A 13,413-nucleotide genomic window follows, 5' to 3' on the forward strand; every position below is an offset into this window, starting at 1 on the left:
GCTGTCAACCTTTGTGGCACGATCAATTCTAATCACAACAACATACGCAAACCATAGCTCTTTAACACCTTGTAACCATGAGAATTTTAACCTGGATCCCCGAAACAGCCTTTGCTTGAACAATTTTTTCTTTTATGAGTATACATATAGCTCCAAAAACAGGTTTTATTTAAATTATTTCTTTATTTGTTTAATTCTTAATGTGATTGTTGTCTGAAGCCGTTCCTAATTTTTTGCCAGACTGGAACAAATTGCAATGCCCTGGGTACCACCATACCACTGGCAAGCTACTGAAAAACTTTCCCAAGTGTGACGTACAGATTTACTGGTGGTCTACTACGAACGTATATCTGTACAGACGCCCCCAATGACAGTGGTCGACTCCAGAAATCCCCTGTCCAGCAAAGGAACCGAATCCGCACATCATGTACCACTGCTCGCGAGTCACCTATCTCATCAAGCAATGTGTCGCGTTTCCCTCACTTAGACCCAAATTACACGAAATAAAAGTACCCGGGATAAGTATCAGGTAAGGTTGTAGAGCGAGAATTATAAAGAAGAAATAGAAAGTGAAAGTGGATTTCAAAAGTGGATTTCTGCTATTACTTTCTGCTATTACGCCATGCTATGCTGCCATGCTTCATGGCACGGCGACCGACCGACGTTGTAGTCTACCTATTAATCCGTTTAGGTTAGACCTACCTCGCCCACAAAGAGGCCATTGATGGTTTATTACATAGGGCATTAAGACAGATTGAATTGGTTTCTTTACTTTTATTCCATTGTGGTTTAATGCCATGGTGACAAATAAGTCAGTTGTACGAATGGGTCAGGATTGGGATTGGAAGACTGAAACTTTCCCAGGTTTATTTATTTTCGATTGGTGTTTTACGCCATACTCAAGATTATTTCACGTATACGACGGCAGCCAGCATTATGGTGGGAGGAAACATGTCAGACTTCGGGATGAACCCACAACCATGTGCACGTTGCTGGCAGACCTTCCCACGTGCGACCGGAGAGGAAGCCAGCATGAGCTGGACTTGAACTTACAGTGACTGCAGTGGTGGGATGCCCCTGGGTTATTGAGAGTGCTGGCATGCTGACCCCCATGCTGGGCCACGGATGCCCCGTCCCAGGTTTAAAGTACTGGTGGAATACAAGTGCTCTTTAATGAAACTTTAGGCTGCGTGAACGACTACGCGCACGAGCGTCGTCGACCACTTATTGTCACCAAGTCCTCATTAAGAGTAACAACGGGGAATCTACAAATTCTCTGTCCGTGGCCGAGTTTAAACCTGCACCTCGTTTGTCTTCGTTTGACTGGGCATAAAACACCTTAAGCAATCGACTAACATCATCTCCTAGATAGAACTGATGTGAGCTTATGTAAGGTCTAAAGCCTTATGCATTAGTTCATCAAACTGACTAGAGGGGCGTCTGGTATCTTCGGTATGGCGTTCTAATGAGGCAGCACTATGAAAATAGGCATTACTAGATACTTCAAGGTGAATCAGGTTTATTGTCGCGCCTGTGGCTTCAGGCAGTTCTGGTCAGTAACACCAATGATTCAATTACAGAATAAGCAATGAGATTTTGTGGATGGGTTGTGCTTATCTCCCCTTGTTGTGACCGTGTTTCTCACAATACTTGTCCTCGTGCAGAGGGTGGGGATTGCCGTGGAGGGAGTGGTGCTCCGTATCCTTCAGTAGCTGTGAATGGGAGACAAGACTCATTGTAAAATTGTAACACACTAACATCTCCAATTCTACCGTTATAGATAGATAGATAGATATATAGATAGAGCTTTATTTCAGACTGAAATGTCCATATAAAAAAAGATAAACACACACACACACAAAAAAAAAAAAAAAAAAAAAAAAAAAACTATATACACATAACATTGGCGACATATACCGACTTCACATCAGTATAGTAAAACTGCCCACCTCTCCTGAAGCCGAGATGTTATACTGGCGTCACTATTCAGGAGTTTTATTACAATGGAATTGTCAGTAAACATAAGTCTCCGTCTGAAACAATACACTGACCTGCGCAGTAATTCACCAAAGGACGGTACACCATTAATGCAGAACATAAAACTGGCACTACAATCGCGCCTGAAACACATTAACCATCTAAATGCATTATTGTAAGTGACCCGTAATGAGCTTATAACCTTTTTCAGAAAAGTACACCAAAGCTGACAACAGTATATATTGCAACAAAAACTACGAAAAAGTTGTACTTTAACAAGCTGAGTACAAGAACTAAACTTACGTATCAACATGTTGGCTCTAATACAGAGCTTTCTTTTCTGAGACAGAATGTCCGCATCATCAGACAAATTGTCAGTAATAATGTGCCCAAGGTAAGTATACGATTGGACATAAGATAACAATCTTTCATTAAGGTACAAAGGCGGGGGATTGAAATCTTTATACGTTTTAGGTTTAATAACCAAACACACAGTCTTACGGGTATTAAAAATTATGTCATGGGAAAGAGCATACTCTTCACATACTTTAAATATCATCGGCGTAGATAAGATGATTGATAAATATACCTCCAACATTACATCCAACACAACTATCGGACAGAGCAACGTCCAGTTCATGGAGGTATAGGTTAAACAGAGTAGGTGATAAAATCCCCCCCTGCCTAACTCCGTTTATGATACGGAAAGGGCTCGATATGGACGATCCCCATTTAATACTGAACTCTTGGGTATTAAACCATACTTCGAGAAACTTTATAATACATGGAGGTACATTACGATCAATCAGTTTTTGCAGTAAGCACCAGTGATTTACGCGATCGAAAGCCTTACTGGCATCAAGGAAACAAACAAAAACAGGGCTGCCATTAGAGCAATAGTAGTTGATAGCTTCTTTTAACACAAAAATGCATTGATCGGTGGATCTATTAACTTTAAAACCAAACTGAAAATCTGAGGTGTCGAAGAAGTTAAGACATTTTTCTAAAATAAGGCCTTCGATAAGTTTCAAGATAGTAGTAGCGACAGCAATAGGTCGATAATTGTCGGAGGAAGTTATATTTCCAGACTTACTCTTAATTACTGGCGAAATGTAAACATGAGTAAGTTCCTTGGGGAGACAAGAATGCGCCATAAGTGCATTAATACAGAGTGTGAGATGATGTGCAACTTCAGGACCACCATACTTTAGGTGCTCAGAGCTCAAACTGTCAGGCCCAGTACATTTACCCAGTTTTAAAGTCTTAATTTTATCAGACACCTCTCCCACAGTAGTAAATCTATGGAATGGAGCATCATTACATTCAGTCAAATACTCAAGTACTTTATCCTTAGCTCTGGTATTTCTGACTGAATTAGGAATAGATTCATATTTATCTTTCCACAGAGATGCTATGTTGGCTTCGCCATGAGTGTCATCAATACTGTTAGGGAGAGACATATTCTTAGCATTGGTGTTATTCACCTCTTTCCAGAATTCCTCCGAGTTGCATTGGAAGAGAGTTTGGGCCATTTTGTCGGCTCGAATTGATGACTCATTTTTCCTACAGGCCCTAACAGCATACTTAAATTTACGCCGAGTCATTTACATGTAATTACAGATTTCACCACTTCGAGGGCTGCCATACTCTTTCCAAAGAAGGAAAGCTACACGTGCATGAGCATGAAGGTCACTAACTAAATCATTCCAACCAGGAATATTGTATCGAGTAGAAGACTCATTTTTTGCAACGGTTTCATAACCAGCTTGACGCAGAGCGGTGACAATACTGTGATAATACTGAGATAACTCTTCAGAATGTGTTTTACATTTAGGTTGCATGCAATTCAGAGCCTCAGATGGAATTGTTATAGATCTCATTTTGAGTTTAGTCACAGAAGTATACCTAGCAATATCATTTCCATTAAGATTACTTATAATGTCTGCTGAGGGCAAACATGCAATACAATAACAAATTTGTACTTGTGCAAATTCACGACATATACAGTGCAATTTCCTGCCAAAGAAAAGCCCTCTTCTGACGGTAAATTTTCAATCATTTACACTGTTAACTGCGTAATGTGAAACTACATTAATGCCTCATGTTTCTTGCAGCCAGAAATAAAATATGCAGCCACATGATGTAAAGTTCAGCTAAAATGAGTGTGCGAAAATCGATGGTATGTCTATTTCGTGAATGGTAGACACTTGTATCGGTACAGTATTTTTGTGGATCTACTCTATTTGTCGTTGTAAGGTATATATTTAGAATATTTTCCATGTTGTGAAATTCAGTCAAACACTGTAACACTTTTATACCGTGAAAGACAAACTAACGTACTTTTGTACTGACATTCCAAAACCAGATGGCTTTTACACTGACGTCGAAACAAGAATATTATTATTTCTACTTGAAAATGTGCATCTTGATCCAACTTCAGAATTAAACACAAAGTTAACTCCGGTCTTAAATGTAATCAGATTTTAATTGTGAAAAAATTCTGATATTGCTGAAGAGTATATCACATAATCTCCACACTGACGTTTTACTATATTTTGCACCACAATACGTCAATTATAATGAAGCACACCTTTTAAATAAGTTCAAGGTGCAATACTGCAGAGTCTCCTTACCTGAGTCCAGTATACTACAAACTCGTGGTAGCTGACTTCGCCGTTCTCTGAAACAAGATTATAAGGTTGGGGGTGTAAGGTGCTACTTTTTAATAGAAAGGACACCAAATAATACAACCTTATATAAGTTTTTTTTCTGAAGAGGGCTGGAAAGAAAGCTAAACGGCCACAGCCACTTGTCTGACGTGCTTGGTAACACTACTCTCTAAAAACGATTGTGTACAAATTTGCAAATCCACAGTGACATGTGTATCAGCGGTACACACATATATACACAGGTCGCTGTGGATGTGTTACATGAACTACACAATTTGTGTACTGCTGATACACAAAGTAATGTGCATGTGCATTTTTGCCACAACACTGTGCACACTTCCAATGTGGAACTCTGACGAGGCCATGGGACACGCCATGTTGAAGAAACTGGAAACACGATGCCGTGTCATTTGTTCCCTATGCAAATATGGACAAAAGGAAGAACAATCCCGAACAGCTACGCTCTAGGGTTACTGAATTAAGTTGCCTCTGGTTACTTAAAAATGATAACATGGCGGAGGTTTCAAATTGTGCACGTTTTAGCTTTCTTTACAAATAAAATGATACGATTTTAAACTATATTTGGAATATTTCATCGACATGTATATACATTTGGTCTAGTGTTGTCTTTTCGTCTAAGGTTTTGCCTGAATGGTTGGATTAAAATACTGCCTAAGATAATTTAGAGGCCGGATTCACCTGCTACGTGTGACCATTGGTCAAATACCACCCTGTCGCCGCCGTTCTGGTTTTAATCTTCATGTTGAAGTCTGTTGTATCAAGTTTGTGCGCATGGCAGTTGTAGCCTGCCACCGAATCATACATTACCTTTCAATCAAAAACCGACTATATCTAATATTTAAATATGTGAGAAACAGCACTTCACCAACCCAACTAAACCCACAGCGTTGATGTAAAACACTGACATGTTTCCTTTGTGCTTAAGGTTGTTTCATACTTTCCATTTATTTGTCAGATTTATGAAATGCAAAAAATTTGGATTTAAATGGAGATAGTGTGGTATATATTTATTTCCAATCACTGGCATACTCTCAAAATAAATGTATGAATAAATGAATGAGAACGACGACATATATTTCGACAGCATATTTAAAACTGGAATCAGATTTCACATATGAAAACTCCCAAGATGCTTTTTAAAAGCGACATAAAAAAGCAAATGGGGTTTAACATTAAAAGACGACCAATATATTCCTAAAAAGTCGAGAAAGTTTTGCCTGTGCCTTTAGTAACATCACACGATGCCACGTTAATTGCAAAAACACCAATTGTAAATAAAACAGAATTCCAAAAGGATCTTGTACTTACCATCTTTGTCCATTTTCTTGTAGAAGGCGGCAAAGTCGTGTTTCTCCAGTTTACTATCATGATCCAAATCGTAATAGTCGTAAATAGCGTGTGACACATGTACTAAGTTCTCGTTGCTGGCTCTAATCATGCAAACATATTCGTGACGTTCGATCTTCTTGTCACCTGGCGTCAAACAAACATTATCTCAAGGCTTACAAAAACGTCTCATAGACATATAGGTCTAAAAGTGAAGGGTGATCAGATTTATTCTAATCCAATTATTTCTAGCAGGAAAATAATTGAAAAGTTTCTTTCGAAAAAGTGTTCAATATATTTCTCCCTAATTTGCTGGGTCCTAATCTTACCCAAAGTCATTGTTATGAAAAGTAGCAGTTTGTGTGCGTAAGGTAAATATGTATTTTGAAGACTTACAGGGAAGCTAGTCAGCGCTGAAACCCGCAAATTAGGTGTGCACAAACAACAGTTTAATGACACAGTGAGCCTACCTTGAAGAACAAAGCCTTGTAAGTTACGAAAAAAAAAAAAAAAAAAAAAAAAAAAAAATATATATATATATATATATATATATATATATATATATATATACATATATATATATATATATATATATATATTGTGTATTCATTTATTTAGTCATTTATTTATATACTCAAGGATTCTTCACTTATACCATGGAGAGTCAGTTTTATGGATGGAGGAAAATGGGCCCAGTTTCACAAAAATGTCGCAGGTCCTAACATGTACGATAATGTCGTATGCCTCTTTGTGAAACTGGGCATTGGAGTGAACTTGGTAAACCACGAACATTTGGCAAGTTACTGATACACTTCCCAAATGTGACGTACAGATATGCACGCCATATTGTTACAAGAAAATTGGTCTTCAGAAACCATTAGACTACGCAAACGGTCAAGTGGTCGTAGTTGAGCATTTATTGTCATCAAGGCCACATTTGGCTTCGAACCCCACTCACCATTGAAGTCATATACATTAAAGGGAGCCTCGAATTCGGCCAGGGACAAAATGGCGTCTTCGTTTTTGTCGTTGATCACAAACATGTAACCCGCCGTGATATTGTAAGGTCGAAGGTCAACAGAAAGCCTGGTCAAGACAGCAACATAAAGAGATTAAGCCAAAAATTAGTCTGTGAAACTTTCCTGATGGGCCCCTCCGATATTTGTAGTGTAGGGCCTAATAATATCGGAAACCATGCAGATATTTATTCAGGGAACTAATATGAGTGCTTTATCAAGTACACTGTCATAATAATTTATGCAGCCAATTGCACAATTTTGGGGTCAATAAAACTGGGGTGTCATGTATTGTGTGTTCGGCATGGTACTTCAGTGCATGGCTGCAGGAGTACCACAAGAACATACAATATACATGATTGAAAAATTGCTATGTCCTGTATACACTTGTACATCCGAGGTATGCATGTTGAAGTGAAAGAAATATATCCCTAGTCTGTAGTGTATCTATAGTCGGTTTACAGGTCACTGTAGTCTTTTGTGTATATGTACCCGGTTTACAGGTCACGAGCCCGTAGAGTATATATAGTCGGTTTACAGGTCACTGTAGTCTGTAGCGCTCTTCCCGGTTTCCGCCTACCGTAACGCAGGCCACCGTCGTACAAGTAAAATATTCTTCAGTACGGCGTAAAACACAAATCAAATAAATAAATAGTGTGTAGTGTATATTTGGCCGGTTCACAGGTCACTAACTAGTCTGTAGTGTGTATATACAGCCAGTTTACAGGTCACTGGTCTGCAGTGTATATGTACCCGGTTTACAGATCACTAACCTGTAGTGTACATACAGCCGGTTTACAGGTCACTAGTCCGTAGTGTATATATAGACAGTTTACAGGTCACTAGTCCTTAGTGTATATACAGCTGGTTTCCAGGTAACTGATCTGTAGTGTATATACAACCGGTTTACAGGTCACTAGTCCATAGTGTATATACAGCCGGTTTACAAGTATCTGGTCTATAGTGTATATACAACCGATTTACAGGTAACTAGTCCCTAGTATATATGTACCCGGTTTATAGGTCACTAGTCTGTAGTGTATATACAGCCGGTTTACAGGTACCTGGTCTGTAGTGTATATACAGCCGGTTTACAGGTCACTAGTCTGTAGTGTATATACAGCCGGTTTACAGGTCACTAGGCTGTAGTGTATATACAGCCGGTTTACAGGTACCTGGTCTGTAGTGTATATACAGCGGGTTTACAAGTACCTGGTCTGTAGTGTCTATACAGCCGGTTTACAGGTACCTGGTCTGTAGTGTATATACAGCCGGTTTACAGGTACCTGGTCTGTAGTGTATATACAGCCGGTTTACAGGTACCTGGTCTGTAGTGTATATACAGCCGGTTTACAGGTACCTGGTCTGTAGTGTATATACAGCCGGTTTACAGGTACCTGGTCTGTAGTGTATATACAGCCGGTTTACAGGTACCTGGTCTGTAGTGTCTATACAGCCGGTTTACAGGTACCTGGTCTGTAGTGTCTATGTATCCTGTTTATAGTTATTTATTTATTTGACTGGTATTTTACGCCGTACTCAAGAATATTTCACTTATACAACGGTGCCCAGCATTATGGTGTGAGGAAACCGGGCAGAGCCTGGGGGAAACCCACGACCATCCGCAGGCTGCTGTCAGACCTTCCCACGTACGTCCGGAGAGGAAGCCATATCCGGTTTATAGGTCACCAGTCTGTTGTGTATATGTACCAGATTTATACGTCACTTGTCTCTAGTATATATGCAGGCGGTTTACAGGTAACTGGTCTGTTGTGTGTATATATATAGCCGTTTCTATCGGTACTATAGAGTGTAGCAAACATGTAGCCAGTTAACGCTTTCCTACTTTTGAACTCAGTGGTTCACAATGCATATTTAGAGTTTTAGAAAATCCTGCTTAAACCGTTTGGCGCAGAGATTTTACATTATTTTGATTTGGTAGTACATGTACTCACACCGCCGTACTTCCCCCTGCCAGACATGCTAATATGAAAATAGTGAAAGCCATCCTCAAAGGACTGAAAATAAATTTTATAGCATATTAAATCCATTAAGCATATTATTTCAATCACTGTGATTCAGCGATGTTTTCTAATGTGGCGAATTTACCTTGTACAAGCAGTTGTTTTTAACGCAGCCTAATCAGGTGCTAGAGCCTGTATCTGCATCGTGTTGAATTAGATCGCCATGTTGGATAAATTAATAGTTGCAATCAAAGTACAACTGAGATAAATATTTTGATTTGGACAAAATGTACCAGCATGGTACATGATTTGAATACTGGTTTTATTCATTCGCCTAGAACATTCCTTGCATCTTTACAGCATCATTGAAAACTGTGGACTGCTAATTTTTGCATGATTCCGTCCTGATTTCGTACTTAATATACTTTCATAGTTCATTGGTGGTTTATGTTAAACGTCGTTTTGGGAATTGGACGTGTCATAAATTGGCCCGGAACGTCCATTTTAGCTGACGGCTAGTATACGAATGTTTGTCTCCACGTATAGATGTACAATGTAGATTAGCACGAGTACCTGCGGACTTAAATTTACCTGATAGGGCAGACCGTGGAATTCCCATGGAAACATCTGTGTCATAGAGGAAATCAAATGTTTACGGATTGGGTGTGAAGATGAGCCTTAATCAAATGTATCCCTTCTGTTAACAGTTATACATAGTATTTACAGTAGCGCACATTGAAGCTAAAATTAACTCTACACACAGTATACAGTTAAGTACATGTACATGTATGGTGGAGTCCTGCTGAAACAACGCGCTAGCTACTGCGCTGATCTGGGTTTTGAACAAAGCTCTACTACAGTAAATGGTAGGCTTTGTGACCAAACTTCACCGCTGGTTGAATATGACTGGAGGATGAAATAAATGTCATTTCCACCCACGTTCATATAAATATAGGTGTCGACACACACATGCATATACTAGCCGTCAACCATAACAATCATACCAGGAATAACAAGAAGAATTTTCAAAACAACGCTCAGCCGCAAAGAGAAGTAGACCTAGCCGACATTTTAACTGATGTCGGAATGTTAAGAGAAATAAATTTAATCAGAATCCAAATCATTGCAAATTTGATAATTATCCATGTGGTAGATCACCTTTAGCAACTCTTTAAAAATTCCCCAAAATTATTCAGCACGATGAATATAAGAAGCCTAGCCAATGGCTAAGCGGAATTATATACACTTATGAAGCAAAGTACCAGAGGCTCTTGACACGCCGTCCATATTTCCTTACAAGAACAGCTGTGCTCGTTTAGGAACTTAGAGTGAAAGCGACTGATGGAATATTCTTGACACACACATTTTGTAGTGAGTTTTGACCTGTGTTGAAACAGTCAGACAACACAAAGAATGTATCAAATGATACAGAGCAAGATATGTGGGCCTGCACGCAACATGTAAGGTCCTTCGGTATTTTTCCATTTAAGTAGTTATAATTAAAATGTGCGAAAACTGAAACTATCGCTCTCATCGAGTCCAAGACCGGTTGTTGCACGGCATATGGTACTTACCAAAACAGGGCTGTGCTCCAAAAACACTGACTTGACACTTAATGTTTTCTTCTTATCAATTCCACTATATATCGGAAAATCTCGGACATTTCCGTAACAGGCTTGGTAGGGACAACGAATTTATACATATTTTTAGCACGTAGCGCTCCAGTTGGTCGGTATGTATATGTGGTTATTTATTGGCTGAATCAAAAGCGGACAGTGGTTTGGTGGTTAATGGAGCTTGCCTTTCAACAGCTGTGGAAAACGAGGTGTGGGATCAAAACCGATCTCGGGCAAGCAGATTGTTTTTACGCCAGCTCACATTAATTTGGGCGCCTTGGTGACAATGAGCGGTCGACAGTGCGCATGTGGTCACAATCCCTTTGGTCACTTTGTCCATACTTACCTACAAACAGAAGGTCTATATAGAAGATATATATATATATATAAATTCTCGCAGAAAGGCATCTTATACGTGCACCTGGAAATGTATGTGATGTATTCCATTCACTAACATCAAAACAGGGCAATGATCGACCATGAATTTTGTCACAGTGTATCTACATGCTGGTATTTCTTCGTGGAATTCTCATTGTGTACAGTTTCTATGCAGCACCAATTTATTATGTTCTATTATAAAATAGAAGTTTCCTTGTTTAACTTTGACCCACATATATTGGACAGATTTACAACACATTATCCGACTGTCACCGGAAACTATCGGGATGGCCCGATTAGGCCAATGAGGGATTTGGTGTAATCTTCTATCAGCTGAGGGAACATCCGAGGTCTAGCCAGCTGTGCGAATGCCGTTCCCAAACCACCGCCCTTATCACGGCCGCCTACGGGTCGACCTCCGTCAAAGATAAGTGTCTTCAAAAAGACATTTTAGCGAGCCGATGTGTGCAATGCCTCCGCGAAGTTTCTACTGTGAAAACTATACTCGTATTTCGAGAACCCTGAGGTATACCGTGCAACCAGTCAAATATATTATTATATTTGAATGGTGTTTGTACTCGTTTTACTCAAGAATTTGTCAGTTTTATAACGGCGAAAATTTATTCGGATGGGGAAAGCGACCGGGACCTTTTATAACGGTGGCAATTTAATCGAAAGGGGAACTTACCAGAGCTAGCCTTTAATAACGGCGACAATCTAATCGGAGGGGAAAACCGAAAAGAGCCTATTATAACGGCGACAATTTAATGTGATAGGGAAACTGACCAGAGCAAGGCTTTTATAATTTGCATTAGCAATTCAGCTGACAGGTCTCCTTACTTAAGGACCGAAGATTATAGGATATAATCATTCTGACAATGGTGTATGATAAAGGCGTTATGTGATTTAAGTAAAAAAAAACAATGCCCAGTCTGCAGTGGGCTGACAGAACATGTGGCCAAATCAAGTTTGTAGCATGCTAAAGCTTATAACATAAGATGTACAAGGATCGAGTTTGTAATGGACAGAATGGATGACACAATACGTGGCCGAATCAGGTTTGTAAACGGCTGAAACGGATGACGCATTAATGTGACCAAATCAAGTTTGCCGAGGGCTAAACGGATGACACAAAATGTGTCCGAGTCAGGTTTGCCGAGGGCTAAATGAATGATGCAAGATGTGGCAGGACTAGGTTTGCAGAGGGCTAAACGGATGACGCAAGATGTGCCCGGATCAAGTTTGTAAAGGCAGAATCCTTGACGCAAAATGGCCGAATCAGGTTTGTAGAGGGCTAAACGGATGATGCAAAAATGTGGCCGAATCAGGTTTGTAGATGGCTAAACGGATGATGCAAAAATGTGGCCGAATCAGGTTTCTACCCAGATAAAGTTTGTTAGGCGCAGAATCCTTGACGCAAAAGGTGACTGAATCAGCTTTGTAGAGGGTAAAAACTAATGACGCTAAATTTGCCTAGAGTATGTTGCTGGCGATTTGAAACTGGCCTAGGACAAGATGTGGCTAGATCTTTCTAGTTTTCCAACAGGCTGAATCTGTGTGATGATAAGTTTACTTAAACATTTTGTCAGTTACAATAAATATTTATAACTAACAAAGAACATTTAGCTGATTCTGGGTACACGTGCAATTTATTAAGCAAATTTAGCACATCCTGGACACATTTGCTACTTGCCAACAACATTTACAACTATTTACTGCATTTTTACATATTGTCAACCACTTTTAACATGCCTTGTGCAACTGATCATGCACATTGTGCATTTATACAACACAAGAATCTTTTCATTGTTCCTACTACTGAGACAACGCATAAATGTTTTTACCATTTGTGCAATGCAAGTTAGGGGATTTTACCAGAAATGCAGTAATTTGGTTATGTATTAGAAAGTAGCTTTTGTTGAACAAAGCTGAAGAAACAGTCAACATAAAAGTAAGTTTACTTTTTAAGGTGCTAAGTCTATAAGAAAACAATGTGCATGTGTCAGGTCGCCACGTATCAGGAATCAACATATAAGGAAGCAACATATAAGAAAGCAACAGATAAGGAAGCAACAGATACGGGAACATCAAATAAGGAAGCAACGTATTAGCAAGCAACGTATATATCAGAAAGTTCAATTCCAGCTTTGAAAGCTCATTTTACTTTTAATCAAGACTTATTGGAAATTGAAAAATATAATACAAAGTCCCACAAAAACAACAAATACATCCGTGAATTATGACATGCGCTTTTGTGTAAACTGGAATAATTATTTAAATAACTTTTAATATTCTTAGCCAAGTTATACAATGAGATAGTAAGAATGTCAGTAATCATAAAGTAAGCAGGAGAAACTCATTCAGTGATGACAGGTCACATGTGGGCGTTCATCTCGACATTCAGTGATGACAACAGGTCACATGTGGGCTTTCATCTCATCATTCA

General features: G+C 39.2%; 1 protein-coding gene across 1 annotated transcript; it reads right to left on the bottom strand.

Annotated features, from left to right (window-relative positions):
- Nucleotides 1-1,513: 1,513 nt before the first annotated feature.
- On the bottom strand, nt 1,514-10,604 carry LOC135472269 (uncharacterized). Its single transcript, XM_064751692.1, has 6 exons — nt 10,548-10,604; nt 8,965-9,027; nt 6,952-7,079; nt 5,976-6,140; nt 4,611-4,657; nt 1,514-1,712 (listed from the first exon to the last, which is right to left on the bottom strand). Exons 2-6 carry the CDS (start codon nt 9,015-9,017, stop codon nt 1,614-1,616), a joined length of 492 nt encoding a protein of 163 aa, XP_064607762.1. The 5' UTR covers nt 9,018-9,027; nt 10,548-10,604; the 3' UTR covers nt 1,514-1,613.
- Between the last annotated feature and the right edge of the window lie 2,809 nt (nt 10,605-13,413).

Source organism: Liolophura sinensis, chromosome 8, assembly GCF_032854445.1.
Source record: "Liolophura sinensis isolate JHLJ2023 chromosome 8, CUHK_Ljap_v2, whole genome shotgun sequence".
Classification (NCBI taxonomy): Eukaryota; Metazoa; Mollusca; class Polyplacophora; order Chitonida; family Chitonidae; genus Liolophura; species Liolophura sinensis.

Excerpts from the sequence above, each read along its gene's own strand:
- LOC135472269 (XM_064751692.1), bottom strand. The coding sequence starts at position 9,017 with ATGGCTTTCACTATTTTCATATTAGCATGTCTGGCAGGGGGAAGTACG. Across the intron at positions 7,080-8,964 it reads GCAGGGGGAAGTACGGCGGT|GCTTTCTGTTGACCTTCGAC; the intron begins GTGAGTACATGT and ends TGTCTTGACCAG. Across the intron at positions 4,658-5,975 it reads CAAGAAAATGGACAAAGATG|AGAACGGCGAAGTCAGCTAC; the intron begins GTAAGTACAAGA and ends ATCTTGTTTCAG.